Consider the following 17,835-nt stretch of genomic DNA (forward strand, 5'->3'; position numbering starts at 1 on the left):
ATTAAAGTAAAAATTTAGTTTCATCTAAGAAAGAAAGAAAGAAAGAAAGAAAGAAAGATAGAAAGAAAGAAAGAAAGAAAGAAACTGAAATATGAGTATTAACTATTAGCATTGTAAATAGATTATTATATTATATTAACCACATCTAAATTGAGATCAAATCAAATAATCGAATATTTGACATCATTAAAAAAAGAGAAAAAGAAAACGAGTATTATATCTCTTTGGTTTTAAATTTAGGTTTTCAAATCAAAAAGGCAGAAAACTCCTTTAATTAAAAAATTCCAAATTTTGATCATTCCATCGCGACCGTCCAAAAGTTGCACACCCCATCACACACCGTATATTGATTGAACAGCGACATCCGATTCTTAAAATATTTGCGTAAATTTCCGCTAAGGAGCGCCAAATTTTCGCGGCAGCTTCAAAAAAATTTAAAAATTTTCATTTAGAAAGCAAAACCCAAAATCCCAATGTTTTGAAACTTTGGAACCATTTCTATATTACAAACCTTCAATTTCCCTCTCTTCTCTCTCTTTCAGATCTCATCCCTTTCACAAAGCCAAAATCCTTCTCTTTTTCTCTCTTCCACTCTCAGGTACTTCACATTCCCCTTCCAATCTTTTCCCTTTTGCTCCAACATTCAAGATTTTCCCTCTTTTCTTCTCTATTTTTGGGGATAGTACTGATTCTGCTGGACTTCAAGAATCTAATTCCGTTAGTATTTTATGCGAATTTCAAATTCTTATCTGGGTTTTTGAAGTTTTGAGTTGCTGTTTGTTTCTGGATGTTTGATTGAAGAGATTATGGTGAGGGAAGAACGTGTTGAATCGTTTTACACTAAACTTCGTGACTCTGTCGCGTCTTCTTCTTTGTCTCCTCTTCTTATTTTTCCTTCCACTTCTGATGTAGACTCGCTCTGTGCATTGAAAATTATTTTTAAAGTTCTTGAGTCTGATTCTGTTCGATACGCTTGTTACCCTGTGTCTTCTTTTCAAGAAATTCATAAATATGCTGGCCCTAGTTTGACTTCCTTGTCTGCTGATCCGATTTCGATTCTTTTGATTAATTGGGGATGTCATCGAGATCTTAGGAAGGTTTTGAGTTTAGGTCCGGCTGCCCGTGTGTTTGTTGTTGATAGTCATCGCCCGATCCATCTTCATAATCTGAGTAGTGAGAATGAACAAGTGGTTGTGCTTTATACGAAAGACGACGAGCTCCAGGCTGATTTGGCTTATGATTTTGATGTCTCTGCTTTGGCAAATGCAAGCGATTTGAACAGTGATGATGAGATTGATGATGTATCGGATAGTGATGACGACAATGATAGCGAAAGTGATGAAGAAGGCAGGCGTGGGTCGAGGAAGAGGAGGAGAGTTGATAAGGAAAATGAAGAGGATCCTGTTCAGCTCTATAGGAAATTGAAAAGGGGATACTATCAAATGGGTACCTTCCATGGTAGGCCGTCAGGGTGTGTGATGTATGATCTGTCACATTCTTTGAGGAAGAACACGAATGAATTACTATGGCTGGCTTGTGTGTCTTTAACGGATCAGTTTGTACATGAAAGATTGACGGATGAGAGGTATCAAGCTGGGGTTATGGAGCTCGAACAACACATTAACAGTTCAGGAAACTTGAATGCTGTCAATTCTGTTACTCTTAAAGATGGCACCAAGATCCGAGCCCCTGATGCATCTAGAATTACTTATGACGATGAACCCAGATTAATGCTCTTGCAGGAGTGGAATTTGTTTGATTCAATGATTTGTTCTTCATACATTGCAACCAAGTTAAAGACATGGAGTGACAATGGAATGAAGAAGCTCAAATTGCTTCTAGCACGTATGGGGTTTGCACTTGTGGACTGCCAACAAAAGTTCCAATACATGAATATTGAAGTGAAACGAAAGATGAAGGACGAATTCGAGCGATACCTTCCTGAATATGGCCTAACCGATTTCTACTACAGAAGTTTCTTGAGGTTACATGGTTATAGCTCAAAAGTGTCAGCAGCAGATGTGGTATATGGGGTCACTGCATTGCTCGAGTCCTTTGTCAAAGCAGATGGTTCTAGTGCTTCCAAGCAGTTTGGAGTGGCTTATGACGCATTGTCATTGAACAATCTTGATAAGCTCAAAGCTGGAATGCAGCAGGCAATCAAAGTCCAGAGATCAATCCTTAGACAGGGGAGCTCTGCAATTACAAAGAGTGGCTGCATAAGAAGTGGGAGAAAATTTCGTTGGGTGAAGCTTGAAGATTCTGTAGACACCAAATTGTTGGGATATCCTCAAGCACTCACGAAATTTTGCTACTTTATAATGGATGCTTTGAAAGAGAGAGGAGCAAGAATGAAGCCTTTGCTATGTGCTTGCTTATCTCAAGAGCCGGACAAAGTACTGATTGTTGGAGTTTGTGGAAAGCCTAGACTCGGAGCATCACATGGCAATGCATTTGGTAGAGCTTTTCGAGACGCGGCTGAGGAAATTAGCTCGGAGTTTTTCCATGAGATGTTTGAGTCTTCATGGATTCTTCTTGAAAAAACTTCAGTGAACTCTTTCATGGTTAGATTGACTCAGAAACTGTAACGTACAATGCCATATTCCTTCTATCAAGTATGTTTCTTCTTTTTCCTCCATTTCCATGGCATATCTGTGAAGATTTCAATAACTGATGTGCCTTAGCAGTTCAATGAGATGAAATGATTATGATCTTCAACAGCTTAACATCAATTGTAGTGATGATGGTTTACGACCTTATTTGAACAGGATCTACTATATAGGTTATACAACTGTGTTCTTGAGTTCTAAAAACTGCAGTGATGGTGGTTTAATCTCCTTAAAATCCCATTGATTAGTTACTTGGCTGTACAAGTATACATTATCTCAAAGTGTTTTCTTCTCCTTTACTTAGAGCTTTTATGTTTCATCTTTCACTTTAATTCTGACTAGATTATTGAGTATAAATTATTTGTACTAATTTCAGATTTTCGATTCAATTTTCCCCTCGAACTGTAGTGGGAGTTCGTCTTGTGTATATTTTCTGTACCCTTGGAGTTGTTTTTCTGTACCCTTGGAGTTGTTTTTCTGTTGTTGATCTCATCACGCACACCATGGCTTTGAGGTTCTAATCTTTTTACTGTGAAAATCATATGTCCAATTTCTATTCTCAAGGTTAAGCTCATGTGTTTTCCGTAGGGTAATCTTCCATTCATCAATTGGTTTGGTTGGTCCAATTCTTTGAAATATATTACTTTCGAAATTTTTTTTCGAATTAGCACTGATTGACTTCAGTTTGGTTGGTTGGTCGGTTTCTTGAAATATTATGCTCACTCCTAATCTTTTGTTTTATTTCTTTAATTGTGATTTTTTAATTTGTTTGTTAAAATTTGTAAAGATGTATAAGTGTTTACTTTTGAAAATGAGTTATTTTAGAACAATTAAAATATTTGACATCTTTTTAAAACTTTTTAGAGTGGATTTTAAAACTGTTTTTATAATAAAATTTAAATAATAATAATTGTTTTAAAAAATATTTGTTTTTCTAGTCCATCTAAATAGTTTTCATACGTTAAGTTCAAATTTTAAGTTAAAGTAAAAAGTTGAAAATCAAGAAAAACGTAAATTATATGTAATTGAGGCATGAGATCTTAATTAAATAAATATGTTAAAATTTACAAATTTTAACAAAACTTCAAGAACAAAAAAGGGAACTCCATTTATTTTCCGTTTTTCAATTTTAAGATACGCTTCCAAAATAACTACTTGGCACTCGCTTCTTTCAAAAACATAAATTAAAACAAAAACAAGAACAGGCCTTGCTTTTATCAGTAAAGGATAGAAGAATTGGAAACAAATAAAAAAAAAAAAAAAAAAAAAAAAAGAGAAATAAGGAAATTTATTTGAATCAATCTCTCTTAAAGCTCAATAAAATATTTGAATTTGAAGAAACGGAAAAGAAATCATCAGGCACTGAAATTCAATGGAAAGTTTTGATAATGCTGCAAAAATGATAATGGAGATAGAGCCAAAGATGGGAAGAAGCTTTGTTGCACAACTACACAAACCATAAAGCCTGCAGAATCTTGAATCTTAATGCCTTCTAACAAATCCCACATCACAACAACACAAATAAGTCTTTTCAAAGGGAACAAAAATAAGTTACAAAGTAGTACATACATTCAACTTCCTGACTCTTCTACTACGCTGATTCTAGACTCCACACTTCAAACAGTTTTAGCACCAACAAATTCACAGAAACCAAACAAAATTTGAAAGGATGGAAGTGATGATGAGAGTGGAAACCAAAAGAAACCAAAACTTATCCCAAATACTGAAACACAATCTAGATCATAGAACCATTACCCTCGTCTTTGTTGTTTCTTTCTCCACTCGGTGCGCCCTCGGTTGATTTCTAGTCCATCACTGGACAATCTTAGAAGATGCAGAAACTGACGGGTGTCTTGTTTGTCACCGGAAATGTAACCATTTGTTCCATTAAGCTCTGGAACTGCTTCGCCTCCATTCTCAACTTCCTCCACGCTCGTAAGGGAATCCACGATATCGTCTTGTTGACATTCTCGTCTATAGTCTAATGTGATTGTCTGAAGTTCATGGCTATTGATGATTTCTTGAGGCATACTCTGTCACAGATTTGATCATGTATATCACAATGATTATTAAAGTCATTAAGGAATCTCATGGATGGATCATCACCATCCAAACCAGAACACAAGTGAGCTTCATCAACATGCCGTACTACTTTCTTTTCCTTTATTCTATGTTGTTATCATTAAACAAAGAGAATCCAGTGATGTCTATAAAGAGAATCACAATATCTCAGGAACCGACAGCTTTGGTTTTTTTGTAATAAGAACCTTATAATGTAAACCTTATGTCGTATCACCATTCGAAAGAGAGAACAAAAAAGTAAATAACCTACTCCTGACCACTATAGTATTTGAGTAAGAAATTGGTCAGAGTCTTTGGGGGCCATTTTTAGATTGCAGCATGAAAGAAAAAAAATAAATACAGAAAATAGGAACACATATACTAACCTCCAGAACCCATCCAATGTAGGTGACGTTATTGACATGCTGATTCATGTCCAAGTCTGCCCTCCTAGGCTGCAATCAAAAAAAACTTTCACAAACTGAAACAATTGGAAACGTTTGAACCTAATGTTCTTAAATCTTACCATTAGTCCATGTCTGGAATAGTGACCAGGGTCTTCCAGTTTTGGAATTTTCTTCAAGCTACTATTGTTCTCCTCAGGAAATGCTAACCTGGATAAAATGAAATATAAAGCCTATTACCCTATCAGCAATTTCTTCATAGAATGCCTCACTAATAATCATGGCTTTACAAGCTAAGAAGACTTTGAAAATTCTAGCATAACAAACAGTTATTAGTATTCCGCTAACATGCATTTGACTCCAGAAAATCAAACCAAATTAACCTAAACGTGCCATGTTGCAAAGACAGACTTCCACAGATTTTTTTTTTCTGAATGATTGTATTGGCTACAATTGGCTATTCAAAATTTAGTTCACCAGGGAGAAAAAGGAACCTACCTGAGATCACGTGGGCAGTAAACCAAATATTCATCACGAACATCATCACTAACTTTCTGAAGCCGTCTAGTGTCTTGGTTCATCATCACCCATTTACTAAAAACATAAATAAGCCAGCCATCAGGTAGAATACAAAATGACACATAAAAATGGTTTAAAAGCAAAAAAAAAAAAAAAAAAAAAAAAAGAAAAAAAAGAAAAAAAAACACACACAAGAATGATGATAGTTGCATTTTCTTGAAGACGAGCAGAATAGTATAGGGTTTAGGTCACACATAAAAGTGCACTTCTTCAGAAGAGGTAATTTAAGGGCACATGTGGATATGAAAGTCAAGATTATCAGCTTTCCTCGGCTGTGCAAAATTGAGATTGCATATGTAGGCTTGACAGATCCTCTGAATCCAGTCTTTGTCTATATACCCTTATTCCAGTACAACCTGACTCATTTTTTATTTTCAGGACAAAATCAATCCCAAAAGATGAATTTGGAAGTAACACGGTGAAAATAGATTCAAGAATAGAATTTTGAATGACAAAAGACACTTCAGACATTTATAATTTACACTCCTGAACTCCATTACTCTGGTCGGACTATGAGTTCGTCTTATCATAATAAAGTAATATTTTGGTGAAAAGATGAAGCTCTTAAGAAAAAAATTGGATGAGCTAAGGCTTGTGAAGATAGTTCATCACGTGTCACTACTCCGCCAACTAGAGGTGATAAGGAAACAAGTGGAAATGACAAGAGCTAGAGATAAAAGTTCCAACACATGGTGATAAAAGAACTTTCCTAACTAAGTTTGAGAAACCCCAAGAAAGTTAAACACATTGGGCTTGAGAAGATGATCAAAGATCAGAAAGAGATCTTTTTTAATTGAAACAATTTCCATTGAGAAAAAAACTTGTTCCTATTTTCAAGATTTCAAACTCTCCACAATCTATTTGGTCAAACTAGATTGAATGTTATAAACATGCATTCTAAACACAAGAATACGAAGAAAGTATAAAGCTTGAGAGAGATTAAACTATATGAGAAGTATTCATTGAAGTCAACTTCAACATCAAATGTGAAAAATACAGCAAAATTTACATTATATGAAAGGACATAATCTTTCATCTATATAGTCTAAACTCAACCACAACCCTTCAAGCTCATACATGAAGCTTCAATATGCATACATGAAACAAGGTACATAATGTATTAAAGATGAGAATGAATCAAGATTTTTAGATTCATTGTCTTTTGGATGAAAAGGTGTCTATTGAAGCTTGAAAAGTTGCAAATATTCACCATGTGTAGGATCTTTTAGCTCTAGCTCTTGTCATTGCCACTTATTTCCTTATAAAGATGAACATAAGTGATGAGTAACATGAGGGAGGCTGAAAATTTGGCCCTCCCTCATACACTAGCATCGCTTGCCTGGGATTGCAATTGTGTAATTTAAACCAACAAAAGTGTACTGCACAAGAACTCCTATAAATGAAATAGACTGCGTATATATTGAGCTGTTACCAAGCAGTCACCCAATCACACCATATTACTGCCTGGAAGTTCATTCCTAAAAAAGAGATAAGAACACAAAGGTAAATGTGTTCATATGCCACAATTATTTTTAACAAAACCTTAGCCCTTCCTGTCCATCGGGATGCTACACCACCAACCCATCATCAGCCAGAAACCTTAACCGGGATGGAGCAACCACAACAAGAGCTAGCATAATTGCGCATAAACAGGGGTAAATTTAATTTAACCCTGATGATAGCTTGGGTTTAATGGTCAGGCCAGATTCAGATTAGCATCTCCCAGTAGCAGTGAAGATCTAGAGGGAACCTTTTGTGGAATTCTATCGTTCTTTCATTTTTCCTTAAGTGGATTACTTCCAATAGCTATGATTCTTCCTTAAGTGGAATTCTATCATTCTTTCCAATAGCTATGATATCATGACTTCACAATTATAAGCATGGAACTACAAAGAAATATCTGAAGTTTCATTTACAATGTAAGAGAACCGATTTTTTTTTATTCTTTTTGGACTTTTGTTCAACATACAGCCTCTTGATGGTGTACTAACTGCATTAAATTCTTTTGTAATTACAGCCTCCTCATGGTTTTTAACAATTGAAAGGCTTTAATCCGTTAGTTGTTTGGGGAAGGGTCCTCTCAACACCTTGCCCATAGGTTGTTCTTCTTTGCCTTGGTATATAATATATTCTATCTTGTTTCCTATTAAAAAAAAAAATAGTACCTCGATTTGGACAATTACCAAACCCAAAATTAGCAGACCCAACAATTAAAAATTTAGTTCAGGCCTACCATGGATCTGAGTAGTGAGTATACATATTTTAAATAACCAATGTCAATTTATGAACTGACTGGCAGTCCTTTTACTTCTAGGTACTGACTAGCGGGCTAAAAATTTCAGCCTTAGGTACACTGGAACATGCAAGCCTTCAAAATTTGTTGCATTTAAAAATTTCAAGGCTTGCAACAAATTGTAATCTTAATAAACTAAGCAGGAAAATTCTAGAAACTAACAGTTCAAAGAATAAATAATTTTGAAAACAGATAGGATAGCAGTTTATGCATATTATACAGTATGTCTAACTGACTTTGGGGTATTCTAACTCCTGCAGTTTCTTACTTTACAATTTTCAAAAGAAATGAATAAAAGAAAATAGCCAATAATGCACCTTGTTGCTCTTCCTATAACTTGACCAGTGGCATAATCTTTAAGTATCCAATCACGTCTAGTTCCAATTCTCCCTTCCCCTTGACACCATGTCTCAATTTCAACCACATCACTCCTAATAACAAGATGCAAATTAATAAAAGACAATAAGAGAAATTAAAAATAAGCAGAAATTGAAAGTCAAAATTCAAAACGATAGGGAAGTAAGGGACTCACCACGCTGGATATTTGTAAATTTCAATGTGCATGCGTGCTGTTACCCATATGAGATGTAACTTCCTCATGGTGGGGGTTGTGGCAAAACCATCCGTGGAAAATCCAACACTCTGAGCATGGTTGCAACCAACCTCCTGCATGAAGAATTCATCAAAGGCAAACTCTGTACATATAAGTGGGATCTATGAGTAATTATCATTAAACTTAATGCTATAAGTATTGTACCATAGAGATTAAAGAATTCAAAAGAACTAATTAAGTAAGAGATGGCCATAATCATACAAAAGGAAGAGATAAAAGAATTTTGTCAGTTTCAGTTGCAGGAAGAAAGGAACACGTGCATCCATGAAAAGCCGAAAAAACAAGAAAATGAAGCAAACAAAGAAAGCTACAGAAAACCAAATGTCAAAAAAGCGAAACAACTGAACATGCAAAATGGGAAAGCAAACAAAAATCGCCGATCCTATACCTCGAAAGTATCGAAAAAATCAATTAAAGCTAATAAAAAATGAGGTAATAGAAGGTTCAGTAACATGTAACACAACAAACGAGAAGCGAACAAATGAAATGCAAATAATGCAGCGAAAAAGAAAGGAAGTAAGAGAGATTACCTGCAAGAGATTAGCAATAGTTTCAACAGTAGCGGTCTTATTGATTCCAACCTCATAACATCGGACAATGAATTTCTCCTTATAAGAGAGTCCATCTTCAACCAAGGCTCCAAGGCGAAGGCGATCCGCCAAGGTTCCAGAACCAGTGTGAAGAGAAGCTTCACCTCTATCGGAGACAATAGCAGAGAGAACGGGAGGTCTACTAGGGAAACGGCGAGGAAAGGAGGAGGAGGAGGAGGAGGAGGAGGAGAAGAGAGGAGGAGAAGGAGGAAGGAATCTACATTGAGAGAGGAGGTGGATTTGGTCAGTCACATTGCAAGGGATCTTCAACATATCTGAGAGAGAGAGAGAGGATAAAGAAAGGAGTGGAAACGGAGGTTGAAGAGATTTTCTCTCTCTAAGATTGCTAGAGGAAAGTTTGTGTGTTTAACTTTCACTCTCTGTTTCCTCTCTGTCGATTTTGTGCTCTGTTTTCTTTCGTGGGAATACTGAGGGGACGACGTCGATGGGACCGAGGAGATTTTGAAAGTACCATAATACCCCTTTGGGTTTCGAATGAAATTACCAAATTGGCTCTTCTTCTCATTTTGTTAATTGTTTGATTGGTTGTGTTGACGTTCCCAAGCTGCCAAGTGGAAGTCTTAGTATGGATAGATCGACCTTTTTTTCCTTCTTTAGTGGAGACTTGGACTTTTTTTCTTTCTTCTTTATAGTTCAATTTGAAGCAAGGGGAGGTGAACTAGGAGGGGTTAATCGCATATATGCACTTTCTATAGAGAGAGGGAAAAAAAAAAAAAAAAAAAAACGGAAAATAGAAGAAAATTATTCTTTTTGTTGATCATAAAATCAAGACAAGAGGACTAACTTGAACTTCATATATCTCCAACGATAATTTTATAATTTGGAAAATAGAGGATATGTAAGATTATAAAGAATAGGAAAACACCAATATGATTACTCTTATGAAACACCCAATGTAATGGGTCAACAAGCTAGAAGTGGGAAGACAAACATATCTTATTTTTGTTTTCGTGCTTTATTCATCCTTTTTGGATGAAGTTCTTATCTTTTTTTTATCCTTTTGAAAACAAGACGTTTAAAGGTTAGACCAAACCATAACGATGATTTAGGATAAAGAACCTACTATTAGGTTGCATGCATGTTTACAACCTTGGTATAAAATAAGGGAGGTCAAAATAGCCCACATGCATGAATCTTGTTATACAAAGTACCCTTTAAAGAAATTCAAAGGAAAAGATAATTATCCATATAGGACAGTTGTCTTTAGTCTTCAACCTTCCAATGGCAATTTCTAATTGATGCTCAAAATAAAAAAACTAAAATATTTCTTATTTGGTTTCAAATGCAACATCGAAAGAAAGAACTTCAAAGAGAATTCATTATCGATTTTGTTCTTGAGTAAAATAGAATTTTCAACAAGCGCTGAAATCAACATGTAATTCTGCAGAGATGATGAGATATTAGGAAAAAAGATGAACTCCAAAGATTATAGTGGTTTTTCAATTTAGAGTCTACTTCCACTCAAAGAATACAACCATAAATGCTTTTTATATTTAGGATTCTCCTTTTCAACAATTAGTACAAAATGGGGGTTCTTCTTTGGATAAGCTCTCCTCTAACTCATTCTTTATATTTTCAAATACAATTAATTAGATCTCTAAATTTCTTTTCTTTTAATGGGGAACTAAAAAAAATTGATTATAGAGAGGTTAGAAAGGAAAAAAAAAAAAACTAATTACAATCAGTTTTTTTGGCCATTGTTTGTTGAAAGTAACTGAAAGAACGATTTCTAACTGTTAATTAAAGCTTTGCTTTCTGAGGGCTAACCGTCCTGTAAGTGTAAAATTTGTCTTCCCTTTTTGTCAATCTCCACTTTGGATCTTAAGCTTCCCTATGATTGTTCTTTATCTTTCACTTTGATGATGTATTTGTTTCCTTGAGCAACTATAGACAGTGCTCTAGTTTAGTTTGAGTAACTATTTTTATAAGCATATTTGTTGTATTCACATTTTTTTTAATAATGATTTCACCCTCTTCAATCACATCTTAAATGAAGTGAAATTTTATATCAATATGCTTTGAACTTGCATGAAATTATTGATTCGTAGATAAGTGAATAACACTTTAATTGTCACGCATAATGTCCACTATCTTTTGATAAAAGCCCAACTCTTCTAGTAATTGTTTTAACCAAATATCTTCTTTGATTGCCTCTATCATTGCCTAAATTTTACTTCTGTCGAGGACAAGCTACTACCGGTTGTAGATTTGACTTCCAGGAAATCACATTCCCTCTAAAAAAACCAAGGTAAATCTAGTTAAAGACCTTATCTTATCTAGATCACCTACATAATCAAAGTCCATATAACGACGTAGTTTTAGGTTTATTGAGTTAGGATGACTATAAAGTAGTCCTCTGTTTAGAGAGTCCCTTGGGTATCTGAACTCTTTTGGATATTTGAACATCCACTTAATAACTTCTCATATATCTACTTGCCAAGCTTGAATAATGAGCCAAATCAAAATGTGTACATACTGTTGAACGAGAAATTTTGAACCAACCACAAAATACCATGTCATTTACCAAATTAATAACAAAAATTACAAATAATTGAATTTGAGACTAATTAAAAGTTCACATGTGTCCCAAATTGAAATTGAATACATAAATTGATAAATGCTGATGACGCCATGCGTTTTTATCATGATCATTGGATTAAGTAAATTATTTTGGTCCAACTAAATATTATTTATTTTGGTTAAAGTTCAATTAAGCAAAAAAAAAAAAAAAAAAAAAGCCTAATGTAGCCTAAATGCTAAATAAGCCCCAAATCCATATGGTTGGGCCTAGGGGAAGATCTAGGGGTGACAAGAAGAATAGCAAAATCTAAGGTTTACTTTGGATAAATGAAAAATTTATTTTTAAATTGTCAAAATAGCAAAACAATTAATTTTCATATAATAAATGGGATAACTATGCCTTAAATGCCCCTACCTACTTTACAATATAAACTCTTAAATACAATAGTAAGAAAAACCACAAATACCCTGTAATTGATACATACTATGCAGTCCCTTCAATTTTCTAATTTCCCTAAAAAAAAATAGACCATCTTCTGTAAAGGCTTTTCGGCGCATTTATTCTTCCGTTTTTTAAAGGCTTTCCGACGCATTTTCACCGTCGCATTTCCACCGTAGCTTTCTCTTCCGTTTTTCCACTGTCGCTTTTCCACCATCGGTTTCTCTTCCGTCGCTTTTCCACCGTCTGCACGCCCTTCCTTTTTTAATCGGTTTGCACCATCCAAAGTATCGATGAGTTGTTTCGTTTCACACTTCTGTTCCTTCTTCAACCTTTGGATTTTTCCTCTGTTTTCTACATGTATCGGTAAAAAATACCGAGTTCTCAAAATTTTCTTCAAATTTTCTCCGGTTCTAACATTCTTCAAATTTTCAAATGGCTTTCCACCCACATTTGTTTAGGGATCTTTGGAAGATTATACTAATTTTTTGATTTAGTTAATAATTATCATAAGTGGGTGTGTTCACAAATACACTGTAATAGGATATGTGATATTTTATTTGATTTTCCGATCTTCTTAAATATACTGTATTTGAATCTGGACAGTTCTCATCCGTTGAGGGGTAATTTTGGACCAAAAAAGTGGGAAACTATTTCAGGCAATTAGTTTTGCCATAAATAAAAAAAATAACAGTTTGCTATTTTTCTAATTTCCATTCTTATATTTGTCATTTCCACGGATTCCCCCAAGAACTATGGACCAACCAAGCCCAAGCTCATAATGTCCACCAGAGGAGTTTTCTTCATTTGTGGGGGTTTAGAAAATTTTACTCTGGGAAAGCCTAGAGAGAATTCTTCCAAACAATCATGAGGCTCTCTAACTTTTAAAGGCTATACCACACTTGAAGCTCAAGTTTCTTGGAGATACAAATATTCTTCCAAGACCACAACTTCAAGAACATCACGTGATTTGCTTCTTCAAATCAAGCGTACACATTCTATTGAGAGAGAATAAGAGAATCAAGTATAGAGATCGAACCACATCATATCAAATCAACATAAATACAACATCAACACAAGTTTAACACCATGAAACACATTTTTTCGAAAACCTCGTGTGATGACATACCATTAAATACATTAAACTTCTGGTAGCATTCAAATAAGGAATCTTCTCCATTCTCTTAACTTCTTCATTATCTTTAAGAGAGAGTCTGTAGCTGAGAGTTTAAAATATTGGGCCAAAGGTGTGCCAACTGCTTTAACATCAAACATATTAAATCTCTTAATAATTTTCTTACCATAGTCACTTTGGCAAACATAAAGTTCACGTAAGGTTTTGTTTCTAGTTATTTCCATCCCTATGATTTTACAAGCAACTCTTAGGTCTTTCATGTCAAATTTTCTAGATAGTAGCTTTTTGACTTCATTAATTTCGAATTTTCTACTATATAGTAGAAGATATATCTTCTTATCACTTGAGCCTCCTTTGTAGTAAACATAAGGATCATACTTGCTTCTCTTAAAGCTCATTCATATTATAGAGTCATCAAATCTCATGTACCAGGACCTAGGAGATTGTTAAGTCCATATAAAGACTTGTCATTTTACAAACCAGGTCTTTGTCCTTCAAGTTTTCTACACCTTTAAGCTATCTCATATGGACATTTTCTACTAACTTTCCACGTAGGAAACCTGTTCTTACATCTATATGTTCAAGCTCTAAGTCTCTGCAAGCAATAATAGCTAAAATAATTTGTATAGAAGTATGTTTCACTACTGGTGAGAAAATTTTAGCATAATCAATATGTTAGACCTCCATTATTTTTTAAATATAATATAAGAAATAAAAATACTAATACCACACGAGGGAGTGAAGAAGGAAACAAAGAATTTGGGGACCACTTTGGTGAGGCCCAGTAGTTAGTTAGAAAAGCAGAATAAAAAGAAGGAAACATGAGCGAGGAGACATCAAACACTTTGTGAAGAAGTAGTGAGGCTGCAATCCTCCTTGCGAGAGAAGGAGAGGAAAAGGTTCCAGATTCTTCATTGTTATAGTTTTTTGTGATTTTTGTGTTGGGTTTGTGGTTTAATGTGATTTTTGCTTTTTTGGTTATCTTGAGTATTAGTTGATTGTAATTTCGTTGAGATTGTATCCATGATCAAGCTTCATTGATTCACATTAACTTTCCATATTGTAATAAATCTTTTGAATATTAATATACATCGATACCTCTGTGGTATTGTTATAAATTGGTATAAGAGTATTAAAACTTTGGAAGATGAAGGAAAATGGCAAAGAAGGTGGAAGAGAAGTTCGAAGTCGTCGATCAGAAGGTTTATGAGATGCGAGGAGAGCTTTAGAAGTTACCAGCGATAGAGGAGAACTTAACATTGATCACAAAGAGTATTGAGAATATGAACTCATGAATTGAAAAACAGCAACAACAACAGCAAGTAATGCTGAAGTATATTAAAGGCATAATTAAAGAAAATTTCTCGGTGACGAAGAAAACAGAAGGCTCTTCAAGTCAAGTGAAGATGAGAGCGGAGCAACAATAATTGAACTTGCTAAAGAATCAAAGACAACTAAAAAGAATGAGAATGAAAAACCCGTCGATCAGAGTAAATTCAAGAAAGTGAAAATGTCGGTGTCTGATACTGATTCGTGGCTATTTAGAGCCGACTAATTTTTCAAGATACTGTTGGGTTTTATGTCCTAAAACTCGTAGATAGTAAATATAATCAATTGACTGCCATTAATAAAGTGTTTTATTAATATAATTTTAATAAGTGTTATTGATTATATTATTAGTTTTGTCATAATAATCTAAATCCAATAAACTAACATCCTAAGCTGTTTGATGAGTCTTGAACAATATGTAGAGACATACGGGGATCAATGTTCAAGATCAGCTTAAAGAGTCTAAGTATAGGGTTAAGGTTGGGTACCTTATCCTGTTAACACTATGGATACGGCTCACTTTGTATTTGATACAAACACATTGATCCAATGTGTTCATGTATGCGACATGCGAGTGAGGGTATCCTATGCAATGAGTTTGCATAAGACTGGACCACGAAATAGTAATTACTAGATGTAACTCTGTTAACTAGTTGGATTTCTATTTCATTAGGATGACCTAGGTAACTTAGTCTTAATCCTGAGTGTATTATGAACTCTTGTTTGCGAGGGATTGTACTTTGATTTGTACGGATGAGAGTGGCTAAATTGCCGACTCAATATGCTTATCATTTTGAGGACAAGACCGAGTGGAAAGCTGGGAACATAATCACACAAGATGGAATTCACTCATTCCCGCCTTTAGGGTAAGTAGATAAGTGTTCCCTTAAATGGTGTCTCCCGGACTTGAACAAAGGGTCCTACCCTCTCTATGGTACAAGAGGGGTTTCTGTTTAGTGGTTGGACCATAAACGGGTTGTTCATTAGAGGAGCACTGGTATTTACGGACTAGATGTAACCCAGAGGTAAACGGTAATTTGACCCAGCTGGTGTTACGAACACTTGTGAAGGACTAACTTACTGGTATTGGTCTATATCCGTGGACACAGAAATATATCTACAGTGAAAAGAGTTCAGCTGTGAGTCTTTAGTGGAGTGTACACACAGTTAACGAATATTGATTAATGTAGTTAATGAGTTTAGCTAATTAATCTCATATCGTTGTAGCTTCTGATCTGTAGGTCCATTAGGTCCCCTTCCTAGCTCATAAAGAGTAATGAGATTTATTTATATTGGTTGTAATTTGAAATGTTCAAATTTACTTTGGGAATTAATATAATGTATATTGATACATTATAATATAAAGTTTATTAGACTTTATTATAAATTTAATTTTGGATATGATTCAAAATTAAATTACGAGTGAATAAAATATTTGAATAAGTTCAAATATTAGTTTAATTTGAATTAGATTCATATTAAAAATATAATTTAAAATTTAATGTGTATATTATACATATTAAAACTATTGGTTAGGAGAGAAATTTATATTTGAATATGATTCAAATTATGGATTAAATTAAATATAAGATATTTAATTTAGAAATTAATTAATTGAAGAATTAATTAATAGTTTAGTTTAATTTGATTTAATTAAATTAATTCAATTAAAACTATAGGTTATGCGAGAGATATTCATTTAAATATGATTTAAATGAAAATATTAATTAAATATGATTTAATTAATTATTTAATTTAATTAATTAATTAATTTAATATATATATATATATATATTAATTGAATAATTATTATTAAGTTAATAGGGAACGTGGGTGGTTTTCTCACGTTTCCATTTATTATCTCCAACTTCCCACTTTTTCTGTCAGAAGAAGTGGGAAGTCTTTGCGTAACAATCACAACAGTGAGTTCTGCGAAGAAGACTCTCCATTCTCTCTGAAAAAAATTCTCTCCATTCCCTTATTCCAATTTTGGTTACACAAACCATCTCAATCAGAGAATAGGAAGGTTTCCAAGTGGTTGTGCCCCAAAATTTGGTGATTGGTAGATTCAGAGTCGTCAACGAGCGTAAGTTTTTTATTCTCTGTATTTTTTCAAACCATGTTTAACCATAAAAATTATTTTTGTAATTTTTGCCAATGTATTGTTATTTTTAAGGTTCCAATTAAAATTGGTTTTCTGTAATTATTCCGCTGTAAAGTGTTTTCATCCCTTCAGATACATGACTTGAAGGATTCAGAGAAGCTAATGGTAGCAGTTATCAGTTTTGATGGATCGATGCTTGACTGGTATCAATTGCATGATGAACGAGAAGCTTTTAAGGATTGGGCTGATCTGAAGCAAAGAATGCTCATCCGATTTAGATCAATTAAAGATGGAACATTGGTTCGAAGATTTCTATCAATCAAGCAAAAAAAAAAAAAATGACAGTAGAGTACCGAAATAGGTTTGATAAGTTGGCATTGAAGATTGAGAACAGAGAAATGGTTAGAAGAGAATGTGGGCTCAGAAGTGTTTATGGAGGGAAGCCACAATTCAATTTACCTAATGCGAAAAACACTTCATCTGTGACGAACAACAAAACACAAGTAGGGGAAATTTACAGATGAGAACCATAACACTTAGAGGAATGATGATAAGGGATAATCACCGGGAAGGGCCGACAAAAATGTTATCAAATGTCGAATTCCAACCATGAAGAGAAAAGGAGCTGTGTTTTAGGTGTGAAGAAAAATATGACATAGGGCATCATTGCAAAGCCCAAGAGCAGAAAAAACTCCGAATGCTGGTGGTCAGAGAAAATGAAGAAGAATTAGAGATCATCGAGGATGAATATTTTGATGCTGAGATTGAAATTAAGGTAATTGAAATAGAGAATGTGGAGAATCTAAATATTGAATTGTCCATGAATTTAGTGGTAGGGTTAACTAACTCGAGGGACCATGAAAGTGAAAGAAAAAATCAAAGGTGAAGATGTAGTCGTACTCATTGATTGTGGAGCAACCCAAAATTTTATCTCGGATAAGTTAGTGAGCACGCTAAGTTTACCCATGAAAGAGACTTCGAATTATGGGGTAATTCTGGAATCAAGAATAATCGTTAAAGGCAAGGGAGTTTGTGGGAAAATAGAGGTAATGGTGGGAGAATGGAAGATCACTAACAATTTTCTACCTTTAAAGCTGGGAAGGGTGTATGTCATCCTAGGGATGCAATGACTGCACTC

The 17,835-nt window shown here is 34.3% G+C and overlaps 2 protein-coding genes across 2 annotated transcripts; one reads left to right on the forward strand and one right to left on the reverse strand.

The window, feature by feature from the left end:
- The first annotated feature begins 488 nt into the window (after positions 1–488).
- Positions 489–3,036, forward strand: LOC103497570 (uncharacterized). The gene has a single exon (XM_008459805.3). It carries the CDS (start codon positions 807–809, stop codon positions 2,586–2,588), a length of 1,782 nt encoding a protein of 593 aa, XP_008458027.1. The 5' UTR covers positions 489–806; the 3' UTR covers positions 2,589–3,036.
- Positions 3,037–4,063: 1,027 nt separating this feature from the next.
- On the reverse strand, positions 4,064–9,559 carry LOC103497571 (oleoyl-acyl carrier protein thioesterase 1, chloroplastic). Its single transcript, XM_008459806.3, has 7 exons — positions 9,090–9,559; positions 8,479–8,612; positions 8,264–8,377; positions 5,573–5,668; positions 5,197–5,284; positions 5,057–5,125; positions 4,064–4,642 (listed from the first exon to the last, which is right to left on the reverse strand). Exons 1-7 carry the CDS (start codon positions 9,420–9,422, stop codon positions 4,361–4,363), a joined length of 1,116 nt encoding a protein of 371 aa, XP_008458028.1. The 5' UTR covers positions 9,423–9,559; the 3' UTR covers positions 4,064–4,360.
- Positions 9,560–17,835: the final 8,276 nt, after the last annotated feature.

The sequence above is a fragment of the Cucumis melo genome, chromosome 1 (assembly GCF_025177605.1).
Source record: "Cucumis melo cultivar AY chromosome 1, USDA_Cmelo_AY_1.0, whole genome shotgun sequence".
Classification (NCBI taxonomy): Eukaryota; Viridiplantae; Streptophyta; class Magnoliopsida; order Cucurbitales; family Cucurbitaceae; genus Cucumis; species Cucumis melo.